Source organism: Carassius gibelio, chromosome B14 (genome assembly GCF_023724105.1).
Source record: "Carassius gibelio isolate Cgi1373 ecotype wild population from Czech Republic chromosome B14, carGib1.2-hapl.c, whole genome shotgun sequence".
NCBI classification, from domain to species: domain Eukaryota; kingdom Metazoa; phylum Chordata; class Actinopteri; order Cypriniformes; family Cyprinidae; genus Carassius; species Carassius gibelio.
In genome coordinates this window covers 16907843-16924564 of record NC_068409.1, presented here as the reverse complement: position 1 = coordinate 16924564, position 16722 = coordinate 16907843, and the positions used below count along the sequence as shown (strand labels likewise).

General features: G+C 35.1%; 1 protein-coding gene across 1 annotated transcript; it reads right to left on the bottom strand.

Annotated features, from left to right (window-relative positions):
• Positions 1-822: 822 nt before the first annotated feature.
• LOC127971965 (large neutral amino acids transporter small subunit 3) lies at positions 823-15723 on the bottom strand. The gene is made up of 14 exons (XM_052575315.1): positions 15504-15723; positions 10379-10536; positions 10041-10218; positions 9765-9820; positions 9055-9131; positions 6550-6642; positions 6114-6244; positions 4934-5013; positions 4673-4819; positions 4554-4589; positions 4256-4476; positions 3223-3296; positions 2518-2641; positions 823-1842 (listed from the first exon to the last, which is right to left on the bottom strand). Exons 1-14 carry the CDS (start codon positions 15506-15508, stop codon positions 1663-1665), a joined length of 1560 nt encoding a protein of 519 aa, XP_052431275.1. The 5' UTR covers positions 15509-15723; the 3' UTR covers positions 823-1662.
• Between the last annotated feature and the right edge of the window lie 999 nt (positions 15724-16722).

Here is a 16722-nt window from a genome sequence, read left to right as displayed (position 1 = left end):
ATCCGCCCCTGCCTGTTGGGGAACAGATTTCTGAGCTCATCACAGCTTCCTAGATGCAGATGTCTGAATCAGCTCAGTGCGAGCAGGTGAAGTCAATGAGAGGAAACACTGAAGACAGCTCAGACTTTACTACAGACTCGTGTCCCTCGTGACACAGACACACAGCAGGAGGTTCAGCTGGAAACACAGCATTTCCTTCAGACTGAGAGTTTGTGAATGAGTCAAAGAGCCTTCTTTATTTATTAAACTCATGAGAAAACTGCCAGTTTCAAATATCTAGGCCAATTTATTTATTATGTGCATTTATTAAGTGCATCTAACATTATTTTTGTATTCGCAATTCCCATTTAAATGCTTTTATTATATTGTGAAAATGCATTTTTGACTCTATATTCCTAATTTATACAGGCAGTATTGTAATATATACAGGTGCTGGCCATATAATTAGAATATAATCATAAAGTTGATTTATTTCATTAATTCCATTCAAAAAGTGAAACTTGTTGTTAATTATTAATTCATTAGAAATAGAAATTTGAATAATAATAAAACCAATAATAATTTATCCTAAATAAAACAAGTGTTGGTGTTAACTGAGAGACTATGAAAAATATTTTCCATTGACTGAAATAAGCCAAAATAAAATGTAAATATTAGATGAAAACAAAATATATAAAAATAAATGCAGGCATTTTTTTTTTAACTGAAAATAAAGCTAAACATAAATACAAAAGGTAAACATTTTTTTAAACTAAAATAAAAACTATATTAAAAAATATTAATACTATAAAAGACACATAAAAATAGTAAAATACCACTGCATTAAGTATCAAATCTGCATCTGGCTAGTTTATTTATTTATGTATTTTATTGCCATCACCAGCAGATCTTGACATGCTTCAGATGAACTCAATCAAGACTCCAGTGAACAATTCAGAGAAATGGTTTGCATATTTAATAATTTTGGTGCTTCAAATCTGACATGCTTGCACTCGGGATGCTTTCTTCCTCTCACACCTTCTCTTCTGATCTCATATGGCTTTGGTTTCCCACATCTCTCTCACGCTGAGATCTGAATCGTGACACTCACTAATAACAATAAGGCACTAGTTTCACACAAAACATTCATCTGAAAGAGACCTTTCAAAAACCCCTCCAAATATGAATACACATCATGCTATTTACAGAGCACATCTACAATAATAACAGAAATACATCTCAGTGACTATTACACACAAACACTCATTTCTGTCGCTTTATAAAAGTCATGTTAATCTGCCTGAAATGTTTCAGCGTTGGGATATAGCACGAAAAGCTTTCTAAAAGACAGAAAAACTGACTTATAATACAACATTCATTGCTCTTTCTCTTTGGTGAACAGACAGCTGAGGTAGTCCAGAAATCACAGCCAATGTGTGTGCAGTCCAATAAATATCTGTTTAAAAAGTTCGATTTTCAATATGAATCCTCAAGTTTTGAGTCAGCCGATCGTCGATAAAGACCAAGCTGAAGTGATGCTGCTTTCACAGGCATCAGCCTAACGTCTCTCACACAACGTGGACGAGAGAGCTGTGTTTAAATGTGAGGGACGGGCGAAGGGTTGCTGTAGCGTGCTGAAATGTGAAGAGTCCCATGACAGTCCCATGATGCTCTGTAACTGAGTTAGGCGTCCTGAGGGATGTGACCGTTGTGGAGCGGCTGGTTTAGAGCCTGGTTCTCTACAGGAGTGTGTCCGTTCGCTTCTCCTCCGGCCTTCGTCTGAAGAAGCTGTCTGCGGAGGTGGAACAAATACCCCGGCAACAGGAAACCGGCCAATGAGAGGACCAGAAGCCCCACGTTGATCTGAAGGGAGCGAAAGAATACATTTAGCATCTTATTAGTCGATGGAAATACCTTGGCTTTCAAGACAGCGTCCAGCTCAAAATTCAAAATTATATGCCAAAAATCATTAGGATATTAAGTCAATGAAGATATTTAGTAAATTTCAAACTGTAAATATATCAAAACTAAGTAATATGCATTGCTAAAAACTTCATTTGAACAACTTTAAAGATGATTTTCTCAAAATATAGAGTTTTTATTTTTGCACCTTCAGATTCTAGATTTTCAAATATTGTCCTCCGAACAAACCATGCATCAAAAACAAAACAAAAAATGTACGCTTATGACTGGTTTTGTGGTCTAGGGTCACATTTGATTTAAATCTTCACATTCTCTTATAGTATTATTTATTTTGATACTTTTTGGAGTCTAATTATAAAAAAACAAAAAAAAATCAAATGTGTTCATTTATTCAGTAAACATGCAATGACATCACATTGTACTGAAGATCATGTGACACTGAAGACTGGAGGAATGATGCTGAAGATACAGCGGAGCATCACAGAAATTAAAACAGCTGTTTGTGTTAATGATGCATCTCACAGGATCCCGGTGCAGCGCTCAGGATCGAAGACTTTATGACTAATCTAATCTTCTCAGTCCTGAATACAGGAGATAGAAATGTGTGTTTCTTACCCAGTAAGCATCTCCGTTCAGAGGTCCGAGCATGATCATGAAGAGCGGCTGCTGCAGCAGAGCCAGCACTGCGCTGATCAGAGACTGCAGACCGGTCAGCGTGCCGAAGTGATTGGACGGGTACCTGCGAGACACAGACATGTCAGAAGACCAGTCAGAGCCACCCTGAGATTAATGCATCATCTGAAAGCTGAATAAATGAGATTTCCAGTGATGCATGGTTTGTTAGCAGTACAATATTTGAAAATCTGAGGATGCAAACAAATCTAAATGTTGAGAAAATCATCTTTAAAGTTGTTTAAATGAAGGTCTTAGCAATGCATATTACTAATCAAAAATACATTTTTAAAGTAGGACGTTTACAAAATATCTTTATGGAACACAATCTTTACTTAATATCCTAACGACCCATGCAATGTATTGTTGTCTATTGCTACAAATATACCCCAGAGACTCAAGACTGGTTTAGTGCTCCAGGGACAGATCTAGTTCGTCTGCACACTTCTTATGTGTGTCGTGTGTGTGATTGAGATTTACACACACACTCTGCGCTGTCCTTCACACACAAACAGGGCAAACCTGATCCTGTCTCGTGCAGCTTTATAAACATCTGATTTGATAAGTCTGTGCTTGCCTGTGCGACTCAACATCAGATGAACAGATCCTTGAGTGTGTGTAGTGTGTATATGTTTATAGTGTACTCACACGGCAGCATACAGTCCTCCACAACACGAGTGAATGAAACCTCGAACCATCGTGTGCAGAATAAACGTCAGGATCTGGACAAAGACAACAAGAGTTACAAGCACGTTCCCATCGACTGTAATTAAGACGGTGAACTTGTGCCAAAATTAGGGTTCAGTATGATTTAAAAATAATAATAATAATAATTTGAAGGTCCATTCACACCAACACACAACACTGTTGTGTTTATAAGAAGCGTGCACTACATTTATGTCATTTATGGCTTTAAATGCCCAAGCTCATTAATCATTCATCAGATTGACAAAACTATAACAAACCACATAATTCCTCAGTGCTTTTACTGTAATATCATTATCACTATTTCTTTATTGAACACTTTGTTTCAAGGACCTAATCCTACTATTAACTAGCTATTAGCATGCACATGACTAGTTACAGTATTACTGTAGTTATTATTACTACTGTGTGTATGTAAATAAGTGTTAAAGTCTGATGCTTTATGGTTATAGTTATCATCTTTGGTGTGAACAGGACTTATTAAGCAAGAATGGATCAAATTAACAAAAAAAGACGTGTAATTCCTGTCAATTAAATGTTTAAAGAAATGCTTTCTGTTTCTGAAAAAAAGCCTGAAAACTGAAACGTATTTTTCACAACAATAATAAATGTTTCAGTTTTGCCATCCAAAAAAAGAAAAATGCATTCATTCATAAAAAAAAAAAACAATAAAAAAAAAAAATGTTTAATCAAATAAACGTGATATTCCTGAACATAAGAGTATTCTTAAAAACAACTTCTGAAATGTAGTACACATGCAATAATACTGAAAAAAATGTAGCAAACCACTGACAAAATATGATCTAGTTGAGTGAAGTGCAGCTTTATAGATTATAAATCCTTACACAGTTACCGATCCAACAATAAACTGATTTAAAAACGAAATATGCAGTGTTTCCTATAGAGCTGCTGTTTAACTCTGACACAATCTGTACTCTAGAAATCAAGGAGATTGTGAGCTGAACCAGGTCGTCACCTGTAGAGGAAGACTGTCTACGAGCGAGAGGACACCAAACACAATGAGCAGAGCGTTAGTGAAGATGAAGGCTCGCATGGCGTTGGTCAGCTTCTGGATCTTTCTGTCTGTCTTTCTGTCTGCGCACTCTTTCATCTTCCAGTCCATGATGTATCCGATCAGAGGACAGGTGACCAGACACAAGAGCTGCAGCGTGCCGAAGATGGACGAGTAGAAGCTCACTGCAAGATCAAATGCATTATTTATCAATCCACAATCACATCCAGCCGTCTCTTACACTGACTCAGGTCCACCTCACCTTTCTCCTCCGCCTCATGCACCAGTTCTGTAGAGGCTAAACGAGACAGAGACACACTGTGAGTCAGCCGAACACAAGGCAGGTGTATACAGTGAATAGCAGAGGGTTTTTGGGCTTACGGTGCTCCTCTCCGTGGGTCACCAGGAACTCCAGCATCTTGTTCATGGCTCCCATAAAGAAGATGATTCTCAGCTGAGTCATGCCCATAGTGATCAGACTCCACAAGAAGATGGGAGAGAACACGGAGCGCCGGAACGGCACCGAAGCTGAGAAACAGATTTCCAGGAGTTCACACGTTATATTTCACATCATCCGCTACACGTTCACACAACTGTAACAAACGGTCTCAAAATGTATCACTCCGCCTCGAGGAGTCTCACCTTGTGTGTCCTGAGCTACAGACGACAGTTTCTCCCTTTCTCCCGGCGCCTCCTCAGACGATAACTTGTCTTTTTTCATACTAAATGGTTGAAATAAGGAATTATTGTTCAGAAATGAAGACTATAGATGTAGTCTGGATTATATCATCAGATTCCAAAAACTCATTACTTTTTTATTGATTACGTGATTTCTTATTATTCACACTATTTTTTTTTAAATATTCCTTTCTAATATAACCTACAAATGACATACAGCTAAATAAATAAAATATATATATATATATATATATATATATATATATATATATATATATATATATATATATATATATATATATATATATATATAAGTGTTTTAATCCAAATGTTGTAATAATAATAAAAAATGGTTACATTACATTTAGTCATGTATTATAAATGACTTATATATTAAAGCATATTTTGTTTTTATTATAAATTATATACATTATATCAAAACTAGTTCTGTCAATTAATCTGACTAATTGCATCCAAAAACAATAATTGTTTACATAATATATGCATGTATACTGTGTTTATTATATATATATATATATATATATATATATATATATATATATATATATATATATATATATATATATGTATATATATATAGTGCATATATTATGAAAATATTTGCATGTATATGCAAATATATTATTATATTTTACATTACATATAAATATATTTATTATATAAACATAACATCGTTTTATTAAATATATACATGCATGTTATTTTTTTATATATACATAATAAGTACACACACACACATATATTATGTAAACAAAAACTCAGATTTTGTATGCAATTAATCGTTTGCATTAATCAAAGCATTTTTATAATTGAATTATTAGCTTTTTGTTTGACTCACCCCCAGACCTTGATGTAATGTCATTTTTATGTTGTTAATTACAATGCATGGAATATATTTTCATTCCTTTTGTATTTTTATATAAAGATTTAAATCAATGTGATAAACGAGTATTCAAAAAGTAGTCAAATGTGTAGTGTTATGTTACTAACCACAATTTTTGTAACGTAGTCTATCCAGCTCTGAAAGTTAAGTGAATCTCTCTCAAAAAGGGTGATTTTTAGTAATATTATGTTTCTGTTTTCAGGGTCATCTATGATATAGGTTAGCATGATTTGTACTAACATCTCAATCTCTTCTTGTGTAGGAAACCCTTCTGATGGCCAGTTCAGGAAACAGTTGAGACAGACCAGAGATGCCAGGCCGGCCCACATCCACATGATGACAGTAAAGGACACCCCGGCATCATATATCAGCTGGAGAAAGAGACACATGATCACTTTTTCCATTTGTATGACACGCTTGATTGAATGGCAGAAAAAATCAAAATAGAAAAAAAAAATCACTTGTCGTTTGAGTAATGCTTTAGCTTTGATCATGTTTTGAAATTTTACAATAGAAAACAAATTATTTTATATGATTAGCTTAACTGCTTTTATACAAGTTCAAGGTGATGAGTTCCCTTTCATTCAATCTGATGCAACATTTCATCAGAGGCTTTAATTCCGAGCACACAATACATGTTAAACAGGTTTAACCTTTATTTACATTAAAAAAATACCTTGACTCCAGGGAAGGTGACGGCCGAAGAAGCGTAGGAGCCGATCATCAGAGACATAACAGTCGAGCTCAGACTCCCAAACATGTTTGGCAGCTACCAGAGGAAGAGAGGAAAAGCACATCGTTATCCCTGATGGAAAAATCATAAATGCAGCTGAGCCTACACTCACAATGAACAAAAGCAGGAAGGAAAATTAGACTGTTATATATTCTGAAAACAATGATCGCATCCAGGGAAAACCTCTGGGCATCTGGATTGCTTAATTGCTCAAATCAAGTGTCAAGTGAACATCATGCCTAACCACAAGTTTATCCAACATAAAACTTACTAATTAAGTAAAAAATGAACACAGAAATATTAATGTTTCAGTACGCAGGAAGTCCTGTTGTGGATTGTGGATATGAATCAAATTTTTTTTTTTTCACATTTTCCATGAATTTCCAAGCAGTGCTTCATTTTTCCAGACTTTTACATGGATGTGTGAGTGTGTTTAACTCCCCTGTGTGAAATGAGAAGGTTAAAAACACACACTTCCATGAAAACGAGCATTCGTACTTCCTTGTGCTTTTCACACACAAACATGGAGTGGCATAACAACCTTGACCTAAACCTGAATTTGTTACAGAAGGCTGCACAACATCTGCAACTATCAACTTTATCTCAGATGTTTCTCATAAACGTCTTCATAAAAATATAAATGGTCATAAAGAAGTATATGGCAAAATCTATAAAATTACTGTGGACAGCATTACTCAGATCATATAGAATGACACAGATTTAAAGCAGTGTGTCATTAGTACAGCAGTGGTAGGAAAAACTCATGTGCCTGGTTGATAGATGCCAGTGATCTATATATACTGAAAAAAGGAAGGGACCTAACATAGAACCCTGAGGAACACCAATGGTAATGTGTTCTGGGAAGAATTTAATAAGAAAAGTAAAGGTTCATATTACAGAGGTACTTAAAAAAGGTACATACAAAAGACAATTATGGACAAAGTAGGAATATATAGCAATAAAACCTACAACATAACTGTGGATAGCATAGCTCGGTTTCACATGGAATGAGCCTGAAAGTTAAAGTGGTGTCTTAATCATCAGCAGTAGTAGGAAAACACATATGCCTGGTTTATAGATGCCAGTTATGCTATATAAACTGAAAAGAGGAAGGGATCTAACATAGAACCCTGAGGAACACCAATGGTGATTTGATCTGACAAGAATTTAGTGAGAAAAGTTAAGGTTCATATTACAGAGGTACTTAAAAAGGGTACATGCAAAAGACAATTACAGACATAGTAGGGATATATAGCAATAAAACCTACAACATAACTGTGGATAGCATAGCTCAGATCACATGGAATGAGCCTGAAAGTTAAAGTGGTGTCTAAACGGCACAGCAGTAGTAGGAAAACTCATGTGCCTGGTTGATAGATGGCAGTTACACTATATATACTGAAAAGAGGAAGGGACCCAACATAGAACCCTGAGGAACACTAATGGTGATTTGATCTGAGAAGAATTTCAGAAAAAAAGTTAAGCTTTATATTAAAATATCTGAAATGTGATTTCAGACTTTGCTTTTGTTTTGTCTTAAATCTAAGCACAGTGTGAGACTGCTAGGTGTGAGGTTCATGATGCCCTTCGCTTAGATGAAACATCTATGAAGGAGAATAAATCAAAAATTTACATTTGCTCTCACTTTAATATCATTGACAAGGACAAATAGTTAAGGGATTAAAAAAAATCTAATTTGTGATTGGTCTTACTTATGGGTACTGAGGTTCCCTACTAATTTAGCGGAACTGGAAAAAAACAAAAAATCATGAAGGTCATTGGTTTACTGAGTTCAGATGTCATCAAAACCTAAAACAAAGTGTAAATAAAGTGATCAGAACAGTATCAGCTGATCTTTCCTCCATACTGGTAGTAATGTACTGTTTATGAAATCATAGAGCATGTTCTATTCTCAGAAGTGTACACAGGATGTCACTTTATTAAAGCAGTGTTAGTTGTCACATGTACAGCATTGTGCACGCATACCTGAGCTGCTCTAGTTGAGCCATGTGTATGCACAAGGGTAAGTGCGTGTTGGCATCTGTATGATAGCGGTGGGCTGAAATATATATATAGTCATTCTTTCCCACACCACGTGATTTCACTAAACAAATTGGAAATTCACAATCTGTTTGTTGATGAGTGTGGGTACAAAGTCTGTGCCCTTGTCTGTTTCAACTGGAGGTTGATGTGGGCGTAAGAGAAGGCGTGTGGGCAGTTCAGCCTTCTGATTGGTGGGCACAGAAAAAGCCAGAATCTCCTTCAGTCATGTGCAATGATCCTTTGCCTGCCCCAAACACAAAAATACACACACCCACACAACTGTCTGGAAAAAATAAACTTCAAAAAGCTTCATGTGACAGCTGCATCACAAAACATGCAAGTCACCATAGCTGTCCATGACCCCACGTGCTCCCTTCTCTACCAATTTCTCTTTTTTTTTCTTACCGTGAGAGATGTGAAGGTCAGACAGATCCCTCCGAAGCCGTTGAGTGAAAGAGCCAGAAAAATTAACGCAGAGAGGACTAGAAAAAAAAGGCACAAACAATTATTACACAATTAAAATGTGTGCTTGAACAACTCAATACTGTGGCAATGACTTTGATATGACAAATAAAATATAATGTGTCTTCTGTATACAGTGTTATACATATAAATGCTACATTTGATCTGGGTATAGCTGTGAATGTTTATGAACATTTTACAAAATATGTACTTACAAATTTAATAAAAATTGCATTTTAATATTTGAAAACAATATTCTCATTATATCCTGCTGCCTGTACATTTTAAAATTGGATAGTTTATTCACAAAATTGGTTGAATAATGGATAATTAATTGTCCATACAAATATAGTGTTTTGTCATTGCTCTTTTTTCAAAAGCAGCAAGAATCAATGAAATTTTTTTAGTAGTAAAATTATTATTCCTTCTGGAAAAAAGCAAAGAAAAATGTACCAAACTGTAAAATTTCTGAATATAAACTTAGTTTTTTTTTTTATTCAGTTAACTGAAATCCTATTAATAACTGATTACTTAAATAGCCATATCGACTATAAAAAATAAAAAAAAACAAATTATAATAATTTAAAATCTCCAGTAATTATTGATTGGTTGATTGATTATGAATGTAATTTGAAGACTCGTTTGCAGCTCACCTTCTGGTTGATATGATGATACGGACATAATAACACAAGAGAGAGCAAAACACGCACTAGAAACAAATACAAAACATGAATGATTATTAAATAAACACACACAATTAAATGTGAAAGTGCTGTTATATGCACATATTACTCAGTGTTTTGAAATGCAATAAGTCATGCAGAGATTTCATGACTCAAGTGCATTATTTAAAAACATGTGTTGCTTCCTGATGAAGTGTTGCTACTGTGATCTAAAACACAAGCATTAATGTGTAGGTTTGTCTTCACCTTCCAGTAAGGCGAAGAGGCCTGGGGCCAAACCGGTCCATCAGTATACCCAACGGCAATGTGGCAGCACTAAGCAGGAATGAACCAATGGTGAAGCCCAAATTTAGCATTTCTTCCTGTTCCACACAACTCAGCCAATCATCTACTGCGCTAGCGTTCACACTCTCAGTCGTATTTTCTACAGAAGGAAAGAGAGAGGAGGTCAATGAAAGCAAGAGACCGAGACTTTATTAAGTTTTAAAGTCTCCACACTGTTCAAGTTTCTCAGGCACTCGGGCTCGGGTTTCTTCTGGAGCTTGTTAGTGACCGGCGACTGCTTGACTTCTGTGACTGATTACCTGTGCACAGGTGGGAGTAAAAGCCCTGTCCCTTGAGCATGATGAGCAGAGAGCCCCATCCCAACAGCACGGCCGAACATGACAGATTCTCCAGCACGGCTGTGACGGCCATCCACCAGCGCCTGCTGTACGCCTGCAACACAGACGGAGCCATCCTCCTATCAGACAGAGAAGAGATGAACAGATGAGTGTCAGAGCAAGGTGGCATATTAGAAAAATATAGACGGATTCTGCCTTAGCAAACTACATTTTTAACCCAATAAAGTTTGGGGGTCAGTAATATATATATATATATATATATATATATATATATATATATATATATATATATATATATTTTTTTTTTTTTTTTTTTTTTATAAAACGTCTTGCAAGCTCACCAAGGCTGCATTTGTTTGATGAAAAAAACAGTAAAAATATGAAATTTTATTACAATTTAAAATATCCGTTTTCTATTTGAATGTGAAGTAAAAATGAACTTTATTTATGTGATGTAAAAATTAATTTTCAACAGCATTACTTCAGTCTGTCTTCAGCGTTCTGCTAATCAAGACTGCATTTTTTCGGTCGCATATACAGTAAAAATTATTATTTTTTTATTTTATTTAAAATCTTTTGATGCTGTATTTTCAGCATCATTACTTGAAATCATGAAAATATACTGATTTACCTCTAAGAATTTTTTTTTCTTTTGCTGCTCAATATATATATTTTTTTGCAATCACTGATTAGTTTCTCAATTGATTTGACACTTATCTCAAATGCAGTGCACTTGTTCTCATACAGCTGGCACAGCCATCCAAACACAGAACTATCTCAACCAAACAGTTCAACTTTACTGCAACATGAAGCACAGCGCAATTTTTTTCTAGTAATGCATTTAAAAAAAGTAATATTGCTAAAAGTAAACTCTATTGATTATGAAACACATTCAGCTGTAGATGCACAAACATGCAAATGACAATACATGTTTATTGCAATTCTTCAACAGGGAGATTTGTTTGATATATATTGTGTATATCTATATGAAACGAAAAGTAATTGCCCCTTTAAACTTAATCAGTCTGCAACAACTGCATAAATAAACTTTTCTGATAACTACAGATCAGTCTTTTACTACAGTGATGCATATCTAAATATAATAAACATGACATTTTTTTTTATAATGCATGTGTGTTTGCTGTATACATTAATTATCCCAAATTGTTGATCTGACCATCCATTTACATCTGGAAAGACCATTTCAGTGCATTTTATCTATTAGCTGCAATCTCAGTTCTGAAAAATGTTTGGACATTTACAGTAAATAACAGAGTTATTACAGTTATATTGTACATTTTGTATACAGTTCCTGTCCCAGGAGGACTAAAGGCTGTACTATCAACAATACAACACTTTCTAAGTGTAACTCCCTCTAAAGGAGAGCTCATGTATGTTTACACGGTCAATTAAGGTCATTCAAATATCAGAATATACCATGTTTATTTGAAAGAATGACAAATGACTTATTGGTTGGTTGTATGAACTATTGTGAAAACATTTGAGAGTTTTATGCACATTGTTTTGAGAAAATTATTTGCATGATTTTCTATTTAGCATGAAATGAATGAAAATGCACAGTCTGTGTAGGACAATAGTTCCCTGTGTTAACTGTTTTGAGAACAGTGACCCGAGTTTGGAGAACTGTTTTAAATGAAGAACTGTAATAGAATCTTTTCTAACATTATACTGTATTTGCCTTTAAAACCGACACCCACCAATCTTCATTCTTGAAATATCTGCGATTTAGTAAGAAAAAGACACTCCTTAACATCCACTACAACCAACACACGCAAAACCTTCTTCTCAAAAGGAGGTGTGTCCAAACTATTTGCATGCGCTCACAATAAAAACCACAATCACACGTGCTTTGTTGTATCACAAATTTGAACCCTTAGTTTAGTTATTAATTCAGAACCTGCATCTGAAAGCGTGAGAAAAGTGTATCCTCTGATTCTAGAAGAGATAATATCATTTTTCTTCAAATGTGTACAAGTTTAAGTTTGTAAACGGGGTCAACTTATCCCATGACATGACTGAAAACCATTGGTCTTTACAACTCAGATAACCAAAACACACACACACACACACACACACACACACACACACACACAAAGAGAGAGGTATAAGAGACACAGGCAATATAAGAGACATATAGAAAGCAGAGAGAAGGAAAGGCAGGGATCTCAGCAGGACACATTTAGTATGATTAGACACAGTCCAAAGACATCTTTGTTCTCAAATGTTGGGTTTACGGATGGGTTTTTGTTTTGTAACTCACACGGTGTATTAGGACACGTGCTCAAAATAAGTGAGCACCATTCATATTCAAAAGAAAGAAGAAAAGAAGGTTTGATAGTGGTGCATATCCATCCTCGTTTCCAAAGATCACAGATTTTTTCAGTTTACAGGACGCCAAAAATGGAAAATAGTTTATAATGAAGTTCAGGTTCAAAAGTTAAAAGTTTATGTGTGCCCTTGTCTCTCTCCATCTATGACCATGACCCAAAAAGCAACATGATGTCACATTCAGAACATGCTCTGGTTAAGAAATAATTTAATAATATTGAATCCCTTACTCTCTTCTGGATAATAATCGAATCAACTCTTTTAGTGCGCTGCTCTGGTGAAGAATCGAATCTTCTGAATCGCTGAATTCATCGAGTCGTTTCGAATCTTTTTTAACCGCAGATGAACAGAATGTGTAAATCAGAGCAATACTAAGAAAAAAGACATAATTGTGAGATAGAAACTCAGAACAGACACGTTAAATCACATATCTGAGAAGAAAATCAGAACTGTAATAAATAAATTTACTTATAACATACTCATATAGCAGTGAGTATGTATGCTATGTAAGGGATTCAATATTATTAAATTATTTCTTAACCAGAGCATGTTCTGAATGTGACATCATGTTGCTTTTTGGGTCATGGTCATAGATGGAGAGAGACAAGGGCACACATAAACTTTTAACTTTTGAACCTGAACTTCATTATAAACTATTTTCCATTTTTGGCGTCATGTAAACTGAAAAAATCTGTGATCTTTGGAAACGAGGATGGATATGCACCACTATCAAACCTTCTTTTCTTCTTTCTTTTGAATATGAATGGTGCTCACTTATTTTGAGCACGTGTCCTAATACACCGTGTGAGTTACAGCATACACATAACATACTAATATGCTTTTAATATCCAAATCCGTTAAAGGATTTTTAGGCTGCATTAATTAGGTAAACTGGAACCGGAAACACTTCACATAACACCGTACTTTCTACATCATTAGAAGAATGGCATCTACGCTAATATTTGTCTGTTTCTCTCTTGTTCCGAGGTCACCGTGGCCACCAGATCCAGTCTGTGTCCAGATCAGAGGGTCACTGCAGTCACCCGGATCCAGTACGTATCCAGATCAGATGGTGGATCAGCACCTAGAAAGGACCTCTACATCCCTGAAAGACAGCGGAGACCAGGACAACTAGACCCCCAGATACAGATGCCCTGTAAAGACCTTGTCTCAGAGGAGCACCAGGACAAGACCACAGGAAACAGATGATTCTTCTGCACAATCTGACTTTGCTGCAGCCTGGAATTGAACTACTGGTTTCGTCTGGTCAGAGGAGAACTGGCCCCCCAACTGAGCCTGGTTTCTCCCAAGGTTTTTTTCTCCATTCTATCACCGATGGAGTTTCGGTTCCTTGCCGCTGTCGCCTCTGGCTTGCTTAGTTGGGGTCACGTCATCTACAGAGATATCGTTGACTTGATTGCAAATTAAAACAGACACTATTTCAACTGAACAGAGATGACATAACTAAATTCAATGATGAACTGCCTTTAACTATCATTTTGCATTATTGAGACACTGTTTTCCAAATGAATGTTGTTCAGTGCTTTGGCGCAATGTATTTTGTTTAAAGCACTATATAAAAAAAGGTGATTGATTGATTGATTGACTTATGGAATTACTTGTAGCTATTTAATGGCGGGGAAAAAAACAAACACACAAAAATAGATCCCCATTTAAATTATATTACTATAATTAAACCTCTTTTGAACTTATGTGATTTATTTTGATAAAATACTTCATGAAATATAATCATAGAAAACAACACTTCAAGCTACAACACTTTTACTTAAAACTCACTATATCGATCCTGTGAGTGTTTGTAAAAACTTCTGGCAGCGATCTAATGTAGATTTTGGTCAAATGATGAGGCAGAAATATACTAATTTTATGGGGAAGATGCACAATAACGACTTCTGTGGGGAGTAAAATAACTAATGTAACCGATGCATGTTACATTTGAAAGAAGTAACGAGTAACTTCTGCTTGGTTTTTTTTTTTTTTTTTTGGATCAGTCTTCCACTGAATTCCACTTTTATCACAAACAATAGAATCATATAGTTCGGTTCGCAGACTTCGCACGCGTTCGCTGGTTTCGATCGAATCGATTCCTCAGAACTGCATACTCTATCCATCCCAGATTCCATCTGATATTAGTCATTTTACTATTTAGGTCAGATAGTGAGCACACTGTATGTTTTTTTTTTTTCTCTCTCCATGTGAACCCTTCCCAAACCCAAAACGCCGAGAATTCAGCTCTCATTTCCCCTGAGGACAAAGGCTTGGTTTTCTAGACGTGTCTCCGAGTGTCGACTTTCTCGACGGGATTAAATTAAACAAACACGCTTTTCCCTCAACGCTCGAGATCTCACCATATGCTGCCCACAACTAACAATAAATCATGCCTTCCACAACACAGCTAGTCTAAAATAGAACATGAACTCATGCAAAAGACATCCGAGCTCACTTAAAACACTAAACATGGGCATTTCCATTTTTTTTGTGAAAAAAAAAAGTGCAGAAACACAGAACCCATTCAACTCATTCATGCCACGTGTCTCACTGTATCGTACAGTAAGTTACCCAAGTCTGTATTTACACTCGTCTAAAGATGAACCCATTCATCTAAAACGAGTGTTTGTCACTACAACCATTATTATTATTATTATTATTATACATCTATTTTTTTCTTAGCTTAAACTAAATGTAGTACGCATTTAATTCAATTTAAACCACTTACTTCATTTGTCAGCCTCTCGTTATTTCCTGGCTTTCTTCAGTTTAGGCGCTCATACAAAAGATAAACACACACAAAAACTTCTTCTGTTGCCTCTTGATAATAGAGTTTATCTGTTTCTCTTGTTCTTCTTCAGAGCAGCAGGCAGAGATCTCCAGAAGTCTTCTTCCTAACCTATATTTAACAATGAATGATGGAGCACCCCCAGTCCTCTTTCTCTCTGTGTGGAGGGCGTCTCTTACACTGTTAACATACGAATAGTGTATGCTAATAGAAACGAGCTGTTAGCTAATACAACCATGCCCTTACAAGCAGTTACGAAAAAGTAGAGTACTTCAAGTTTATTTTACTAAGTATACTTAAGTAAAGTTCAAGTATATTTGTAAGTATACTTCATGTATCAAGTCTACACATATGAGTGTTCTAGTAGTATACTTGGAAGTGTAGGGTTTCAATACTCCTTGGGACTAAATCGGCCCACTTTATATAATAATTTTAAGTATAACAGTAGCAAACTTTGAGTACACAACTACTGTATAGTTTACCTCTTTGTTTGTATGGCAATTATACTAAAAGTGAACTTTAGTTTACTAATTAAATACTTTGTGAAATATAGTCTTAGTAAACTACTAGTTTAGTAGTTTTATTCTGCATGTATACTCATAAGTTTTCTTTAAGTGAACTTTACATCATACTCTAAGTATACTACTATGTCCCTATTTAGGTATGAGTTTGTATATATTTTGTTGTATGAATATCTGAACATACAAAACATCCAAAGAAATAACAGAGGATCTGCTTGTAAACAAGAACTTTTTATTATAGTTTCATGCATTATTTTTGTAAACACTTTAATGTGTTTCATAAAAAAAAGAAAAGAAAAAAAGAAATAACATTTTGAAGAAAAAGCTGAAAAAAGACTATGAATTGGATTCAGAATGATAATCAAAACATAGATGGAGTCGATCGACACCCCAAAGCCTGACTTTAATTATTACCTCTTCAACATTTTATTCCATAATTTTTGTTTGAACGATTAGCTTGTATTAGTAAACAGACTGCATTTATAGGCATATTATTATCATCCTTATAAACTTATTTTTATTTTTTACATCTTATAACACATTGTGTGATTTTTTAAAGTTACGTCATAAATAAATAAAATAAATAAATAAATAAAAGTATTTGCTGATTATACATGAAATTCTACAGCTACCAGATT

Coding starts and splice junctions, on each gene's coding strand:
- LOC127971965 (XM_052575315.1), bottom strand. Junction 6,245..6,549: donor TCACCTTCCCTGGAGTCAAG/GTATTTTTTTAA, acceptor CTCTTTCTCCAG/CTGATATATGATGCCGGGGT. Junction 2,642..3,222: donor GGAGGACTGTATGCTGCCGT/GTGAGTACACTA, acceptor TGTGTCTCGCAG/GTACCCGTCCAATCACTTCG.